A 20,101-nucleotide genomic window follows, 5' to 3' on the forward strand; every position below is an offset into this window, starting at 1 on the left:
TTCTTGCAGCACTTGCACATGATGAGCAGCTGTAGCGCGTCCTGCTATCCACACCTGTTCTCCAGGTCCAGCAGCACTCATCCAGCCCCACATATTTACAGATATGCGTCCAGAGTTCATATTAGGCACAATATTTTTTTCTTCATACCGAGTTGCATTTCTTCGCCATAAATGAAGCCTACCATGTTGCGATGACGTAAACGAACTTTTCGTCCGTAAATATCGCTTTGTTCCAGTCAAAATCCAAATACTGCCGAGCAAATTCTAAATGTTTTTGCTTATTTATTTTGGATAAATACGGCTTTCTTGCTGGCTGTCTGTGGAATAGTCCCTCACGGTGCAAACTCGACGAACAGTAACCACTGATGTGTCGAACTGTTCCGCAAATATTCTGGTCGGTATGAAGCCATTATTTTAGTACTGTTCCACCATGGATCTTCGCTGTGTGGCGTGTCGCTGTGTTGATAAGCGGACGACGGCCGCTGCGCGGTCGATTTTTTACACTACCCTCTTCTTGATGGCGCGTTACCCAACGGTTGACCGCTTGTTGTTTATTGTGTTATTTGTGTGAATGTGTGAGTGACAGCGGTGACTGCAAGCTATAAAGTTTTGCGAACTATGACTGCAATTATGAACGCGACCGTACATTACCGAATATCCGTCTTTTAAAATAAAATTGTGTTGACCTCATTTAGACAATAGTATGTGATTGCGATTAGGAAATGTAAAAATTAAACGCGAAATTTTTTTTCATGTGTAGGTATTATATAGTTACAAACGAGTACATATGTATAATGACGAATAGGTAGTAGGTTCTGTCAAATGTATCTAATGTCCGCATGGGGACCGGATATCTTTACATACCTAGTTTGCTCCTCGGGGATTAATAACCCAGATAATGAAAAAGAGACGATGAAAAGGAAGATCTGTATTTTCGGGATATTATGAATATACTTTAATCAACGAAGCAGCCGGGCACGGTATGGGTGATAACCGTTACTTGTTATCTGGTTAGTTAGACGGAAAACGCAATTCTTTTGCACAGTTGTTGCTCAGCGAAACCTAATTAGATCTGCAATTTTTTTTATTTAGCCGTTGTATAGACACGAATTAATTTGAAGCTCATAAGACCGTGAATGATTTCTCAGACTAATCCGCTAGCCATTTGCGAATTTTGATTGTGCTTCTTTTTGTTGATGTAACGTTCGTATTAATGTGTTGAAATTTTCTTTTTCCGATACCTTCTATTTCTATGGTGAAGTAAGACCGCGCAGTCACTAGGGCATCCCAGAATAAACGGTAAATTGGTATTTTCCAGCACGCGTCCCAAATGCCAAACACGCTTCTTAAAATAGTAATGATGCCGTTTCTACGATACCTAATTCCACTGGTCAACTTGTTTAACTACTTACTTAATCATATACTAATACATTATTGGTCAATTTATTATTTATTATATAAAAATAATAAGTTTAGAAGGTTGGAAGAATCTATTTTTATATGCAGTGGTGGTCTATTCGCATTCAAGTTCAATGGCTAGACTCCTAATTTAGGATATCGATGGACTCCCGGATTGATTGTAACGCCCACACGGTATGACGATTTTTTACACATGCATTCTAGTTCTTACTCGCAGATCCACCGCCTCGCCGTGATCTATTTACATAAAAACAATATATACCTCTTGGAGGCTTCGATCTATCTGAGTTATTAAATCAGTTTGTATCTGTTATTAAATAAATGAAGGTATCTAATGGTTTGAGACATGAGCTGGACACAAGAGCATGATGCGCCATGATATCGCATATATGTCGCAGGTAAATGAAGTAACCAGGGATTTCGCGAAATCCCTAGAGATATCACGAAATCACGGCATATGATGAATATTCTTATTTACAACGCCTTCTTACTAAAATAGTCAGTGAAATGTCGTTTCACTAAATTAAATCTAGTGAAATGTCAGAAAAACGGATACCTCCGAGTAAAAATCGTCCAATGTATCTCTCTCCCTCTCTCTACCCAAACGGACACAAGTGGGAGCGGAAGGAAGCCGTCATGGAAGCGGCCGCCGCGTCACGAATATGAGCGAGGTCAGCTCAAGCTCCGGGCAACAAAGCGGTAGGCGATGGCTCCGTGTGGTTTTAGTGGGTTCAAGCCTCACATAACCCGTCCGGCTTCCCGTACCCGGCCGAGTAAACGAAGGTCTTTCCACACGTAAAAAAATAGGTTAGGTTAATAATTATGTAAGTACTTTTAAAAGGACTTAGCACGAACCTTTTTCATTCTTTATTTCACTAGATTTAGATGAGTGAAATGGTATATCACTAGATTGAAATATTATTTTGTCATATCACTAATATTTTTTTAGTAAGAAGATGTATTAAATAGGACTATATACCATCTTCCGTGATTTCGTGGTATACCTAGGAATTTCGTGAAATCTCTGATATCCTCATTTCTCTGCGACAGATACACAATCCCTTTTACACCAAGGGGTCATCAATCGGGCAGATACGCGCCGTCGGAATATTAATGAAATTTGATCCGGTTTTTTAACGACACATAGCGACAGTCACGTTGGTAGATTTTTGTTTAATTCAACCCGCAACAGTACGGTTAATAATCAAAATAAATAAATAAGCACTGCTATATCAAACCTATTGATATAGCATCAAAATAAGTTCACGGGACTTGTTAATTTTTCACATAACTCAAGCTCTGACATTTCAATTTCAAGTTGCGTGCTCCCAGATGCACCCGTCTCGTTGCTCCGAAGTCTGGGTTCCGCTTTCCGATATTTTTCCACCTTGTCTGTTGTTCACCATCTTGTTGATCGGACAATGTTGTTTCGCTGATGACTATCAAATCAAAAAAGTACTTTCCACCAATATGTAGAATGGAACATCAGGATGAACATGGACTATTCAGCAAACTAATAAGGATTATAATGATAATTTATACTTGGAGTTACGATAGTGTTTTTTTTATGTATCACCGGTTACACGCCTATCTATTTTGGAACCAACCATGCCATTGTGAGTTATGAATTTTTGATACTTTTATAAATAATTAAAAAAAGATTTCCGGTTGTTAAATGAACTTTCGGTACAATAGCAATCATTCAAAATTACAAAATTACACTTCCATATACTCGTAGAACTGTGTAATTGTAATTTTGAGTGAATCCTGTTCTATCAAAATATAGGCAGGCATTAGTGTAACTAAAAACTCAAAAGTCATCTTTCTATGAAAGATGATTCACAAAGTAATTGAAAGCCATCGTTCGGGTTGGTTTCTGAATCTGAGAAACGATGGTGACAATGGATATTTAAAATAATCGGGTCACGAAGATCGAGTTGGGGAAGTGTGAAGGACTAATGTAAGATCCTGGGGCGAGAGTATGCGGGGGGTGAACGTCCAGGGGTCGTCGACACTGCGGTGAAGGGCAGCGAGGTCGGTGCGTTCGCTTTCGTCGGCGCGCGGCGGCGTCGGCGGCGGCCCGACGTATTGATCCAGCCTCCCGCTCTCCCGATGCCGCCCGCCCGAGCCGCCCGGTCTTCTCTCAAGCTTCCGAATTTTGCTAGCGTTTGCTCTACGCAATTTTATCGAAGGTAAGGATCATTGATCGAGATAAAAATTAAGCACGTACGTTTGATATTTATAAGTGATAATAAATAAGGGGCAAATTACACAGATTGAGTTAACCTTAAGTACGTGAGTAAGCTTTTCACATTAATTTTTATTAAATTTCAGTCACTAATATATTTAGCGTCGTCATGAGATTAGGTCGGCTAAGGCCCATGGCCGACGCGTGGCCCCCATGCCCAGCATGTTAACGTTATATTTGGAAACGATTTCTCCAACTACAATAATGAAATTTTCAACAACATAAAACTTCAAAGGTGCCATAAAGACATAACACACAGTTTCATTACAAAGTTACTTTTTAATAAAGCTATGTCCACACGAGAAAATTTCACTCGGAATAAATTTACTAAGATTTAAAGGTTTTTACTTATTGCAATTCACACATAATAGTAAGTAACTCTACCCTAGCTGCGCGGGTCGCCGCATTGACCACCGGCGCCGGCTCTCGTGACCGAAACATGATCAGTCCCAATCTTTAAAAATATTTGTCATTCAAAGAAAACATTAAATCCGTCTCTTTTTACCCAGCTATTTATATCATTGAAATTCCTTAAATCTAGCACTCGGCCATTTTATTTGGTCGTTTAGAAATGTAGTTATATTAGAAGTAGGTATACTCAATTTTGTTTCGATGTTTGTTGTTTGAGCATTATAAGTACATCTATATATTTTATTGAAGCTATTTATATTTTTCTCTTTTTATAAGAGGTCAAATAGTAGAACCCAGGTAATGAAATCAAATCACAACTTGTCATTTAAATTAGATATTATAATTCTCTACAGTCTCTTGGTCAACGGCCGTGTCCGATAAGAGGGGTCATGAACTTTTATATATACTGTGTAATAATTTATCATTATTTATTTATACTCCATATTTTCTTTCCAATACGGTAGGCTAGGAACATGGCTATCTATGTATAAGTATAGTTTATAGAGAACTGGCCGACTTGATAAACCACCTTTCTGTCATCTTAGCATTTTTGGCTCTGAAGCACGTGCTCAACCAAAATACAGACTTCGCAGAATCTCTCTAGCCTTAATAAAATTAAATCGTTTATTTAAGTATCCTATATTATGAAAATCAATTTATATTAATTTTATATTAATAATTAAATCATAGCCATTTAATACAGTTTCAAATAGAACTTTAATCTCATATCACATTAATTTGTTAGTCATTATTTTTTTAAGGTACCTCTGGTATAAAGTGTCCCTAGAGTATATAAGGTACATACCTACTTAGTTTAGACTAGCGGCCGCTAATTTATAAACGTATACGAATCATTTTTACTGATGTAGGTACTAAATAGTTTTCTTAGCTAATTTGATAACTAGATTATTAATTAGCTGGTATTTACCGTATAAAGATAATTTGGGTCCAGTTTCAGTGCACTAATTAGCAACAGTAGCGAACGTTGTAGTGCAGCATAATAAACGTTCACTTATTTAAGACCAAATTTCAAAAATATATTTTAAATGCAGTATTATTTTTTAAGACAATTACCAGTAGAAAAACCCACTATACTAATTTCCTGAATCAAATTGATTAATGTTTAACAAGATGACACATTACTCTCGCAGGTCACAACATACGTAGGATGTAGGATGAAGAGCAAATGACTACTTTCTTAACGGAATACTGAATACTGGCGCGGCTAGAGATCCGCTCGCAACAGTCTAGTGGCACACATACAATATATTGAGTTGGGATTAGTAAAGTGTGAATGTAATTGATTGTTAGGTATTTTTTATGCAATCGATTTTAGCAGATAAAAAAAGCAAGTAACTTATAATACAATATAATAAACCTGCTTAATCATTGTAAATACTATTATACATATTCGAAAGAACCTGTAAAGTAACGTACAGCTAAAGTTCATTGGTTGGGAACATTGCCGATGGAAAATTAAAAATAAGGGCTAAAGTTAGACCTAAATAAATTATATCCGTCATTCATGTTTATTTGCATATTGTTTTTTTGGGGAGGATCACACACGAATGTTCGCAACATATGGCAAGTGCAAAAAGTCTTCACACCAAATGTGCGCGGTCAGTCGCCATTACAGTATGAATTATTAATTGTAGACGAACGGTAGGTATAGTTCAACGACCTAACACTTCTAATAGAAATAGCAAGCCAAAATTTAACACTTTAATTTGATTTAATTCCAATCCCATCTAATATTATATGTAAATGCAAAAGTAAGTTTATTTGTTTGTTTTCACTTCACGGGTTATGTACTGAATTAATCTTTTTGAATATATTTATTTTTCATCGCGTAATTATCAAAAAGTAAAATAACAGTCAAATTTGGTTCCCTCCGTCCTAAAAATATGGGCTCGTTTTAGATAATTGTGAAAGTAAATTCAAAGTTGGCATACCCAATTACGAAACCCTACAAAGTCCGACATGCACCTGACGTAGGTTTTTATTGATATTGTCCACTGACATCTGTGATATCTCACTAGATACGTACAGTGATAAACGTGATATGCGTGTGAGTGTATTGTAGGGAAAAGTATGTACCTATCATATTAATAGTTTATGCTGAGAAGTTAACTCTGGACCAGGGCCAAATGGTGCAAACGACGGGAATGTTTACAAGCAGCTGGACGCTCGGAATAAACAGGTCACCGGGAAGGTGGGTGGAAGGCCACTGAAAATGGTCCACGCATTTTTCGTCACCCAACGTTTCGAAATCACTTTATTTTTTGTTTTATTATAGGCGTGATAAACCGGTAATGTGATATCAAAATTTTCAACACTCCATTGAACGCCCGCGTCCTAGCGAAAGGTCAGGTCAATACTACCTACCCAAAAGGAGCCGAGCTTGAGTGAGGAAAGTTATGTGGATAATTTTGAAAGAGATATCCAGGTATAGTGGCAAGTGGAAAAATATAAGCCTACTATTAAAGATTTTTAGAAATTTGCCTGCCTGTATGTTCAAATAAAAAATAAAAACTATTGTAAAACATAGGTAAGTAGTACAGATCTGTTACATGTCTTTATAGTATCACTATGTTTTATCCTGGAGAGGATGTATACTTACAATAGTTAATTATCACTCGCAAAATATCGTTTACATTTGTTTGATCATGCATTAAAAAAAACAAATAGAAAGGAAATTATAAATTGTCACATTAGGTATATTGTAAATTGTCATAAAAAAAATCATTTATCGTATAATAGCATTTTTATAATAAAAATAGTTTTAATGTCTTCTTAAAGTTAAAAAAATTTTGATCCTTAAAGCTCTCTGGTAATTTATTACATACATATAACAGGGGCCATACCATGTTTGCACTTGCATAACGCGGAATCTTGCTTGAATGCGGTTTCCTCTGATGTGTTAGGCTTACTCGTAGTTCACCTTAAAAACCTCGTATATAAAACATTCATCTTATCCCTGTACTGGGGGTCGGCTTTCAGAGAGATATTACGCCGAACGAAGTCTTGGGCTACAGCTAGTAAAAGACTTGAGTAGACCGCGCTAATGCGACATGCAAACGGCATGTCTGATATGATATTCAATAGCGTTTGTATGCTAAGCTTATTCAAACTAGGTAGATTGCCGACATTAAGTATAGAAGTACAGTTAATAATGTTTTAATTAAGATATTATATAACTAAGCAATTATAATATGATGTGGGGTGGAACTTACAAAATTATGTTACACTAGCTTCGACCCTGTGGGAATTTCTAGAAAAAAGTATGTTACTTTTAAGTATCTATTCTATCTCTGTACCAAATTTCATCAAAATCGGTTCAGTAGTTTTTGAGTTTATTCGTTACAAACATACAAAAACCCATATAATACAAATAAGAGTTTATTCGTTACAAACACAAAAAACCCATAAAATCCTATTATATTACAAAAATTATCTTTATTATTAAGTGTGGATTCCATGCAGCGAATCAGATTCCCAATTTTATTATTAGAATATGTTTAGAATACACATCATCACGCCCATATCCATTGAGGGGATTAAACTCATCATCATCATCAATATTTATAATACAATAATCATGTGCATACTTTGCCACATCTCAGGGATGGAAATTATGACGAATCAGTTCTGTTTCAGCATTATTATATTACCTAATGTAACGGAATAATGCTTCCTCCAATGAGATGTCTACAGCACAAAGTTTAATAGTTAAAAAATAATTTGAGATATTAAAACTGCTAACCTCAAATCTGTTTATATTCGCAACGGTATTCGAAAGCGTAAAATTTGCATGTCGAATAGATATTTAATTGCGTAGGCACAATGGAAACTACTAAGATTTCTTTTACTAACCTGGGGCCTATTCAGGAACTCTCTTTGTCTTTAAGGTTCACCGCAAAATAGGAGAGCGAGAAGGAATGTAGAAAAATGTTTTATCAGGGTTTGTCAGCAATCGGCACCCTGGTTAATCTTTATGATATTTTTCTTTCATTACTTTAAAACCGCCGAGTTTTAGAAATATAACGATATCAAGTATTTTAGGCCTTTGTGTTTTCTGTTATCAATATACCTATCTATCGTATGCACTTGGTCTATTCGACATTTTAGCGCATTTACTTAGAAGACAGCTTCCAGCATTTAAAAAAAAATGTTACTGATTACGTAATTTTAGAACGTTTTCGATATGTTTGGAAGTATACAATTTATTTAAATGTTTTTCAAGTGCTATCACTTCACACACATCAACAATAACCAAGTCTCTATAGACTTGGTTATTGTTTGGAGCATATAGATTTTCCAGGCTGTTTGGCCCGGAGACAGTGTGACAAGGTCGAGTTCGATCCCCGGTCAGATCATGATGAGAATGATGAACTTTTTATATTGGCCTATGTGTTGGACGTTAATAAAAGTCTCGTATTTACCTATATTACGATTCTTCGGTGCATTGACGACTACCTACGTTCATCATTTTATAACGTTAAATAAACTACTGGTCAAGAGAAAATATAATGCTAATATAGTTATCAACTAAGTATATGGTCGCCAGTAAGCAACAACGTTGGAACCAAACTTCGTTAGATAATGACTGTAGTGAAATCTCTCCTCTTTTATCTTTTGGCATATATTCGTATCTCTATATTTCCACCTATTCTGGGGTCTAACTGCGCTTTTGTGTTGGAAGATGAAGGAGGAAAACAAGAGATCATTCTTCGTACGTGAACATAATATATAATGTGTCGTCATATTAAAGACTGATCTTTAATGTAATGTTAACCGTCTTGTTATATCAGTTCATTGTTTTGCTTTATATCATCGAATGGTTATTATTATTGTTATTGCAGTGAAATGATTGACATTGACAGAACATCGTTAATCAAACAACCGGATAAATTAATGTTCAAATTGAAAGTCTTGTTCATAAACGAGTATGTAAGTTTAGTATCTACTCGTATCTACTTTTGTTTCTAACAGACGTTTGAGTTCTTTTGTTTTCTACATATGAAATTATATCTACAATGAGCACAAAATATAGAAACGCACGGTTGGATTGAATGGGATTTTAGTCAAATATACACGAAGGGGTCCAATTTCCGCAAAAATGCGGAAGGGTGGGGTGTCCTCCCGAGTTGCTGTCGCCCCTGCAGAGAGGGGCTGGCGGTGCGGGCGGGGGTTAAGGGAGTATAAAGGGTGGCTGCTGCGCTTGCGCGATCGGCTCCGCAGCCCCCAGGGATGTGGCATGTGCGTACCCCACCCCGCGCTGCCAACCCCGAACTCCTTACACCCTCGCAATTCAAAAGCTTCGACTATTAAGCACTCATTCAATACCTAATACGCAATCATCGTCATTGATTCTGGTAACTGTGGATTGAGTGAAGAATAATGAAAAAGCTAGGTACTGACCGTTGGCAGAGCGAGCCGCTGGAGAAGTGGCCTCCTTGCTTCGGGCGTTTTCTTTCTCCTTCCCATTGTTCCCTGTAACAAAAATATGCTCTGTATTCCTTTGTTTAAACGTAAACCAGTGGGCAAATAGCGTTATGGTTACTAGTTTCAATTCCAGAATTTCGAAACTAATAAGAACATTTCTTTGCCTGTCCGCTTCTAAAAGTACCTACTTAGATATCTCAATGTGTTATGCTAATCTAAATTTAATAATAACTACCTATAACCGATTTTGTTTAGGTAGTTACATTTAATATAAATAACATTTTCCTGTTTTGCATTAAGTTATTGGAAGGGAATGTCGTACATATTACAATTGAAATAACATTTTGTTTTAGTGCTATTTGTTAGAAATTGAGAGAAAAATAATTTTATCAATGAATATTTTCGATAGTGTGGTGTGTATTATGTTGTTCACATTGTCCTTAACTCATGATAACAATGCTGATAGTCGTAGTTCCATATCAGTTTTTGCCGGAATTCCCTATTTTAATTTCACATTTAGTTGCAATTCCAACTTGTGCCTAATCCTAAATTGGATCTTTTTCTGATTGGACTGGGTCTTGGATGTTTATCTATATTTATAATAAAATGTGGCATCGTTGAGTTAGTACCTCGTACGTAACATAAATCTCGAACTTAGGTATTTCGAATCTAACTCAAACAGTGTAATTTGTTCAGTTTCTGTTAGTTTATTTAACTGCGTTTATATTAATTATATTTAGGTATACTTTTACATAAAATAAATCATGGAAAGAGAGCTTCCTCTATTGAGGCTGTGATCTGTATCTGTTTATCTTGTAGACTATAAATACATCAGGTTTGTGACAGAGGGTATCAACTATTGAGCCGGAATCACAAGGCACAGATAGTCAGAAGTGGATCGCGTTTCGTCGACACGGAACATTCCCGGTACGATCCTTTTTGCGTCGTCGGCTGCTCGACCGGTTCGCTGCGAGCGTTCACCTGCGCCGCGCCACGTCATCCAATTGTATGTAAAGCTCTCCAATTTCTATTCAACATATCCTTAAATGTAAACCGAGAGTAATACGAACTAAATGGTTCTAAAGATTTTAAATGTAGTCAAGAATGGACGCGCTGTTAGAGTAAACGCGAGAACAGCGCAGTTCACCCATGATTTGGCTCGTATAACCGGAAGGTTGGTAGAGCCATGGTTGGTGGTGGGATATCTATCTTTTAATTTACCGAACCACAATTTCAGTAAATCCGTTTTCATCACTCCAAATATTTAGATCAATTTTAAACAACTTCAAGTGTTCTTGCCAGTATATAGCTGCCATTATCTTCGATGCTAGTCGAACCACGTTCGCCGCATCATTGATAAACCATATTTATCGATATTATCATAAAAATATAATTCTTATCTTGCTGGCAGTGCATTAATTTAGAGAAAAAGATGTGTTTTAAATCGATTGCATTTTAGATAGTACATAATCGATTTCGATAGTGTTCAAAGACTTCGATGTCCCAAATCGCAACAAATTGTCACTATGGTCACGGAAACTTATTAGATTATGGTACTACTGTGCCTAATTTGTGTTTCGATACCACACGAATATACAAAATGTCTTAATAACGAGATGATAATGAAATATTACCTATATAAGACCTGATAATTCACTATTACTACATAGTATACAGCAAAGTCTGACCTAAAGAAGCTATTATTTAGGTAAGTACATTTACCTCATATATGTATACAGATTCAATCTAAATCGGGTTTGTAATCACGAAGAACAAATGTGGAATAGCCGATATGGGTCCAGGAAAGGGCGCACAGGACATTACTGAGATAACAAACTCGTCGGACAGGAAAACCATATCTAACTGGAATGCTAATGGCCAAATGATAGAAATGTAAGTACGTATGAATATTTTTTGAGTTTACATAGTTTAGTTAATTATGTGCACTAAAAGGTACAATGGACGGGTTTCATGCACTGGCTTATGCAGTCATAGTCATAAGATATGAGTATAATAAGATCGTTTTCAGTATATTTGTGTATAATATGAGCACTTTATTTCTCTAGATCGATTAAAGACAGATGGATAGGGCTGGGGCTCAATTTTTGTATCAGATTCTTGTTTAAAAGTCTTGTAAGTAATTAATATATTAAATGCTGCGTGGGGTAAGTAGAAAGTACGGTTTGACTTAGTAGGTAGGATTCAATTATTAAAAAATAATTTTAAAAAGGTATTATGGACTTTGATAATTTATAACAAAAAACACTAAACAACCCGGCAAAAATATAAGATGATGTTTTGTCTCGTATATATTTATTCATAGTGATATTTACAACAACTTTATATAAAACAGGAAAGTTAAATAAGTTAAGTAGCAACTTGGTGTATTGGAGGAAAACATAACTTTATTTCAATTCTTTGCCGTTAATTAAATTACACTGGGTTTTATATTTTTATGTTCTATTCATTACTTGTGAATTTTTAATAATTTTACCGGTCTAGTAACTTTTTAAATATTTTTAACCGTTAAGTTTCTAGACAACTGCAAAAATGCACTTACTGTAACGTAGAAATTTAGTTTAGGCATACTTATACTTAGTATTAACCTATGCGTCTTAGATGAGCAATTAAAATTTTGGTCTTTTTTTAGGAACACTACCTACATGCATATTTGTGACATTGACAGAGTAGCTTATTTTAGTTAGGCATTGGAATAGAAGGTATTAGGCGGTCCTTTTTTTAATTTATTTACTTACCTAGGAAAATAAAGTGTAAACTAAGTATACCTTGAATGATTAACCAAATAGCGATATAAAAATCATATTGGTAAACAACATGCACCTATTCTAAGTTTTATATAGTAGGTTTTATAAAACCAAGTTCATTTATGCGAAATTTGCAATGTGACTCAAAATGGATATCATAGTCGACGTGTGTATGAACAGGTGGCAAGCTATGTAGGTGACGGTCGAATACTTGGCGAAACATTGAATGTGCACGATATGGTTTTTAGTTGCCATATGCGTTTTTACAAATGATTGAGTAAAAAAGAATATTCAAGTAATATTATTATAAGAAACGAACTAAAAACTAGGCAACGACAGAGTTATAGGTATAGTTAGTGATTAGGATAATAGTTACTAACGACTAATGCGTATTACCCTGCATGAAGTTTCATTAGTTAATTTGTTAGCGCCTATCAATTAATTCAATTTAATTGGGTGTTCTGACGATCGATTTTTTTTTGCGCTAGTCGCAACTGTTATAACTAAAATGCAAATGTGTAGAATTGCATGAGAGTCGTGATACCATTCACAATCAGTCATGAAGATACTAATAGATATACGTTTCATTATAAAAGGAGTGTGTCTTGTCACAAAAGAGCAATCCTGCCATAAGTCGAGCGTGGCGCCTCGCCATATTGGATTACCGCGAGGCCACTGAGCTGTGATACTAAAGGATACCTTTAAGGTTAAACGTCGTGGACTTAAGCACGATCGCTGTAAGAAGATTATTAGTAAACGATATTTAAATAAATCGAACAAACAACATTCGAAAATGTTGAAACAAACAGAAACGAGTAATCTACTAATGACGATATCGCCAATGTGCATGACTCATCGTTATACATTAAAATAAGCACGTCCCAACACCCAGTTGTTTGTCTTTATTTTTTATTTAAAACATTACTTTTTTGTTCGGTTGTACTGCACACCATATGCTAGACGGTGGATGGTCGTATACAAAGTCATATCCATAAATGGTTTATGAAGCTTTAGGCTTTACATCATCATATCGGACGACTGCAGAACGCTGTATAAAGTTATTTGTAGTGTGTATTATATAAATATTACCAATGATTATCGTGATATCTAACTATTTGCGTACCTACATAATAGAAGGTGACAATAAATAAACCAACAATCGATTTTTGTACTGTAAGGTTTGTACCTTGTATTGTAAGGTCATTAAGTAATAATAATTTGATAAAGTTATCTAAATTAATTTATTTTAAGATTACAATTTGTTTTCCGGCTAAATTAAGGTTTCAAATGCCGTTTGTGTCAAATCGTATTGTATGATGAAATGTTTAATAACTCCTGTGTATACTGATATTTTACGTTATTTGTAAAAGAATTAGTACAATAGGTACCTACATGTTGATAAATCATTAAAGCTTGCAAGCACGTGGGTCTCGAAGGTTAAGGCAAAATATGGCGAGGGCGTCGGGCAATTGAAATTCAACAGATCTTTTAATGTGGCTTCAAAAGAACATACTTGTTACTTACAGTCAGCGACAGAAGTTGAACGATTCAACAACATATATAATGATAGTAACGCAAAATTAAAAGTATTCACATGTGCGCCAGTAACTTTTTGGTCGACTGTACTGTGAGTATATATAAATGACGTAAGCATTAATTCGTTAGCGATTACTCATCGTCTAATGTTAGATAGTCATGGAATTCTCTAGGTTCTAATTATTAAAATACCTCACGTAATTTAAACAAGTACATAAAAGAACTTTTTCATTTTTATACTGCTCTTATTGCTGGTAATTGATCAAATAATATTTCATGACTTCAGCCTGAGGTAAGATAAGGTCAATGCATTTATATCAAGTTCCATTAGCTGTCTACGGCAAAGTTATAGATACATTAATAATAGGGAAAACACACTTGGATATCGAATCATTACTATAATTAATAGGTTTTTACCAAGTCAAGTAATGGTTTTAAGGCTAGAGAACACGGAATTTTATAAAGAGAAATCGGTAAAATTATTCAAATTTCTGTTCTGGATTTTTGTAATATTATTAGTAAACTAGATTTGATAACATCTGTAAGACAAGGAAGTATTAATAACTAGGTAGATATAATTGGAACGCCATTATAGTATGTCCTTCTAGGAATAAATTTATCATGTGTATGACGTAGACCGGATATAAGATTAGCTAGAAGACGGATATGCCGCCATTTGCATTCACAGCCAGACCTGAACTTGGCGACAACCCGATGGGAGTTGGGAACTACTTGACGCCATCACTTGACTAACGAATCCAAGGATTATGAGAGATCAAGTCTAGTCTAGTCTTAAATAGTCTTAATGTAGACTTGTTTAAACAATATATCTACAAATATTTTTTTTTGTTTTAATACTCTATAAATGCGAATTGTTTTGATTCTCCTTTCTGATGCAAAAATATTTTGTTGCACGTTAGTAAAATTCCTATTTCAGGATACTTTCACAGCTTGATAAGGATAATCAAGATGTAAACTTTGTCGATTATACCAAATTATCGATGCTATATCGTACTGGCTCGCTTCGATAAGTTATCGTGTTATTACTATTTGCCAGATAGATATTACGTACAGTACCTATGTACATACATTGGATAAACTGCAATGCAAGATGATATTGAAATATGTCGACACGAATGACGTTGAGTTGAGACTGTCATATCATTTTTTACATAAGTACAACATCCCAATTTCATAAGTATTTTTAAGAACGAATGAAATCTGGCAAATGTCCAAAATACATTCAGTGCAACGGAAATATATCAGGATTTTTTAAACAACTAATTGTTTACCTGGTGTGAGGGCGGTGGATATTATAAACCATACGATCATCGAAGTAAAATAGTAAGAAAAATAGTTTCATTTGTAAGTAGGGCGACGTCGGCGACTCCGTTCTGGGTAGCGGGCACGGTCTTGGCCTCAAATCCTGACCGGTTGCCATCTTTGGCTGCGACCGGTTTTACCAGGCCATTCTTTGTAGCTAACCGTTTATTTGCCGACACTATCTGCACCAAAGTTTAATATTGTATGGATACTATATGATGACGTGGTCAATCATCATGTACATGTGTCTATCTAGATAGTAATATTATTATTTGAGCAAATTTGTTAATTTTTATTAACACAACACCAAACGTTATAAAAAACTTTGTAAGTATCAATTTATATCACTATTTAAATAAAATCTATTATTTAAGAACTCCTTGATCTATGATTTTTGATTGAAAAAACTAGCATTTGTTTCGAATGGTTTGGAAAGTCAAAAAGTTTCTGTATGTTTTTGTTGCTTGTAATAAGTATTCGTCTTTTGGCCATACCTAGTTAAAAATGTTTGTGATAATTACAATAAATATAGATTTTGATAAAGCTTTTTTGATAAAAAGGAAAGAAAATAAGGAAGTGACTCGGGAATTTATCAGGAGTCAATATCGCCTACGTCTTTAAAATTTCTCTAGGCATGGGTGTACGACTTTGTTGGTTAGGGTTGCCAAATTACGAGTTGTAGGTAATACTTGGTAAAGACGATGACGAAGATGTAAGCAATTTTATTTAATTTCATATTTTTAATTACTTTTTTGATGAATAACAATAGGCTATTTGACAAAGTTCTAAAAACTATCTTAGGGTATTTATTTGTTTATAAGGAGCCCTACAAAAATACTTTTCTGCCTTTATTACAGCTATTTTATTAAAAAATCGAAAAAGAAAATGCAATATTTAAATATGCCGCCAAAACGCGACTTTTAGCAATATGGCGGCCATGGCATGCAGTGACGTAAATTTCGTGTAAATATCATATGGTGTTTCGAAAAGTTTTGATTTTCTCTTGTTTTATTTAACTTGTGCCACGTCATATGTGTGAAAATTATTAAAATGAGTTCCTATAAATGTTGTGCAGTGCCTCAATGCACTAATACAACAAAAAAATCTCCTACGAAACTGTTTTTTTCTATGCCGATGGATTTGAATATTCGCAAGAAGTGGTTTCAGATCATGATCTAAGATCAGTGGTTACCAAGATATACTTACATTGATGTTTTCACATTCCTCAGTTCGGCAGCATAGAAATCTGGATTGTCTGGATTGAAGAAGACAATCCAGATTTCTTCTTCCAACCATTATTGTGTCCACTTTTGGTAGGTTTCGACTGTCAGCTTTCGCGGAATTGGTTTCCATTAATAAATACCTATGTTATCTGAGTAATCCTGAGCGATCAACTTACTAATAAAATCTTGAAAAATAATAGAAAACACTAAGGAACGGTACGATCCACAGTCTGTTTATGGATAATTGATGTCATAATAGAAATAGCTAATCACGTTCGTTTTTAGTCACGTGACAGCTGCATATAAAAACCTAATTTTCTGAGACGGATTTTGTTTAAATAATGCAATATTTTTATCTCGCGTTATTACAAATCGCTCCAAAAAAATAATATTAAGACTGATGACATAAAAGAAATGTATATTTTTAATACAGTCAAATAGCCTATTCACATATGATTGTCGTATGGGATAGAAATCAGAAACTTGTTTTTCTTGCATAACGCTTTTATCTTTCTGTACAGTTTGTTCCTGTGGTTTAAATCTCTCCTAAGTAATAACTTATTAATTTCGCATTTTACCTAAGTATGGCCCGGCATAATCGACAAGTTTTCTACTTTATCCTTATCTTCTTTTCGTTTCGGAGGAGTACGGAGACAAACATTGTGACACGAGAATTTTATATATAAACGGCTTTACCGATTTTAACCAAATTTTACATGCATATTCAGTAGGTCTGAGAATCGGCTAAAATCTATTTTTCATACCCCTAAGTGTTAAGGGTTGTCCACCCTTAACATTTTTTTTATAATTCTATACAATTTTTTTTATTATGTCGCATTAAAAAAACATTCAACCCTAAATTTATACCCTTCTATCACCAACCCCTATTTTTTAATAATGAAAATCAGTCGACTCAAAATTTACGCAGACGAAGTCGCGGGCAACAGCTAGTCTTGCTATAAAATAATCCTGCAATGAGAATTTTCTACTAACGTGCAACAGTATATTCGTTCGAAAAGAGGTGTTAATTCGCCTTTCTAAAGTTATTTGAACATTTTTATTTAGAGAAAGAAACAGAAAATTTATAGATAGGAAAAATTATAAAACAACAGTTAAACAAGTCTCCATTATGCTAATTTCTATAATTTCATTATCTACCACGCAAAAGTCTCGACATAAATCTGCCGACAACCCTAACAGCACGGTGAGTCACACCGATGACAGTGGTCGTACAGGGCGACTGAATCACTCTGTGGAATCACTGCACCCGGCCGACGCCGATACTTACCATATTATGCACATACTGATGTCGCAGGTAACAGAATCGACTATTGTATGCTCTACACTATTGTGCATCCAACTTTTTAGGTCCCCTGAGCGATTGTTAACGCCTTATTGTTACTACTACCTTTGGATTGGCTATTTACATTAGAATTCTTGTCGTTAGTATTACATGCTCCTTATGGTATACTATTCGGTGTAAGTATTGGGTAATATTTGAATAAGTATTCAATTGTAACATGTATTTTCAGTATTTATAAATTTTGTAATAATAATATTACACACTTTTATCCCGATTTATAAAAAAACAAAATTTTCTGAAATTCAACTACATTTGAGACTACTAACGCCATCTGCCGAACGTTATAGAAATTCCACAGCACATCAAGGAAAATGGAAAAAGAATATTACTTAATTTATTTTATGGCATTGCGATTCATTAGGATCCAAAATACCATAAGGATTTTACGTAAAGACTTATATTAAAATAATATGAATGTGGCCTATTCTTTTGTATGGAATTCTTCTTTGAAACAGTGTTAAGCTAACAATCTGTCACTACATGAATCTCAATTTTATCAAGCCATCCAGTAAGACGTGGCCTTCGAGTCTTTTACGAGACTGTTGGCTATACTTACCCTGTAAGGGATATACCTACTTGATATATAAATGTATGTATATATATATATTTTTTTTTTTAATGTAGAATACAGTTACTTGTCTATAATTATTTGATTAAATTCAATGCCATTTTTTTACCTATCACCAGTATGATTAATTATTGATATCTGCATACACGTATTCACTGGGAAAGGTTTCTATTGATATAAGTAGCACCCTAATATTTAAAGACCTTAAGCCTCTCTGTTGTTTGTGGATGGCATTATTCATGTCAGACACTGCCTTATTCCTTTGTATCATCTACTGTTCTTATCAACAGAAATTTAACTAAATTTAACACGTTGCCTTCATAACTGACTGAAAGATAACTTCCAGTCAAAACTACTGTGCAAGAAGCGTTCTTACAGATTAAACATATACAACATATACAGACTTTCTTAGGGAAAGAATAAATTAAATTGTAATTTTACGCGAGCAAAGCTGCGGGCAAAAGATAGTTTCTTCATAAGTAAAATATGTATTTATCTACATGTTGATCTTACCTTTCCGTATTAGTAAGCTTGTGACTCTGCGGAGCGCCTCTCTTGGTGACTTCTGGAAGAACTTAGGCGTTAAGTTTGGTGGCAGTGTGAGAGGTTTGCGGGCTCCAGGGGTCTCCCACGACTGGGGGTGTTCTGCTGCAGTCTTTGAGGCTGTTAGGCGGTCTAGGTGCTCGATTGATGCAGGCCTGCCGTGACCAAAGTGAAGCAAAGTTAGTTTGGTTATACTCAATTATTACAAGGGCATGAGTTATCTTAATAAGTGTAATTCAGATTACTGTGAGGTCTCAGGTAACTGGAATTATAACAGTATCCCCATATTATTTACTTATGCATTGTTAATGATACATCAATTAGATTGACGATATTTTTGGTAATTCAGTGGTGATAACTGGATAAAATATTTTCTCAAATTGTGGCCTCTAAATATTTCAGAACTTTGTTATGGCCTCAATGAACACAAAAAAGAAAAAATGATTTTAAAACAAGAAATTGGTAAATGTGGCTAAAATGTTACGAATAATTTCAAGAATATTTAAATTATTATCTTTCATTGTGTTAAGGAAGACGCATAAAAATTGTTTTAGGTCAGAGTACACTTATACGCTTTAACCTTGAACGTAAATAATAAGATTACATTCAGACAAAGATGATTTTTTATCAGATTGTCGGTGGGCAAGGCAAGCGGTTAAGATACGCGACAAATTGAACTGGTTCAAATCCTACCGCGGCCATTTACCGTTTAGGCTTTCATGTTTGATTCCTAACCCGAACTGGTTAACTTCTACGTATTATCTGAACATGATTCTATTTTGAAGAAAAAAAGTGAATCTCAAAAAAAATAAGAAATGAGCAACTTTCACAAGTAATCTCATAAGTCATAGTAATAAATAAAGAATGACCTACCTATTTACCTGATTATAAGTTATAAGTATTGTTATCTCTGTTATCAGTTTATACTGCAGATATCTATTTCGGGTGATTAATGAGGGAAGCGATACGAGCAGATAATGCAAGGAGGCATTACGAGTATACTTACCTACAGAACTGAAAAATATCCAAACGAGACAGACCATCTGCGATAAAGTAGGTCTCATTCATCAAATTTTACAGAAACTACAGGAATAGAAAAATAATTATCATTGCGTATTACTTTTTTGTGTAGATATAGCTCCACAGCAATTAAAGAACATATTTATATTAGTATTCTACTTTTAAATTAGTCAACCAGTAAAAACTTGGTTATATTTTATTCAACTAAAAAGTATTATTTATACTCATCATCATCCT

General features: G+C 34.7%; 1 protein-coding gene across 5 annotated transcripts in view; it reads right to left on the bottom strand.

Moving 5' to 3' along the window:
• The window catches only part of LOC106133546 (uncharacterized), a 113,383-nt gene that overhangs the window by 3,432 nt on the left and 89,850 nt on the right, over nucleotides 1–20,101 (bottom strand). For all 5 annotated transcript variants that reach the window (XM_060946867.1, XM_060946875.1, XM_060946863.1 and 2 more), the window contains 2 exons: nucleotides 18,815–18,999; nucleotides 9,500–9,571 (listed from right to left, as the gene is read on the bottom strand). In XM_060946867.1, coding sequence (XP_060802850.1) covers nucleotides 9,500–9,571; nucleotides 18,815–18,999 — 257 coding nt within the window. The remainder of the gene's footprint in view (nucleotides 1–9,499; nucleotides 9,572–18,814; nucleotides 19,000–20,101) is intronic.

Source organism: Amyelois transitella, chromosome 2 (genome assembly GCF_032362555.1).
Source record: "Amyelois transitella isolate CPQ chromosome 2, ilAmyTran1.1, whole genome shotgun sequence".
Taxonomy (NCBI): Eukaryota; Metazoa; Arthropoda; class Insecta; order Lepidoptera; family Pyralidae; genus Amyelois; species Amyelois transitella.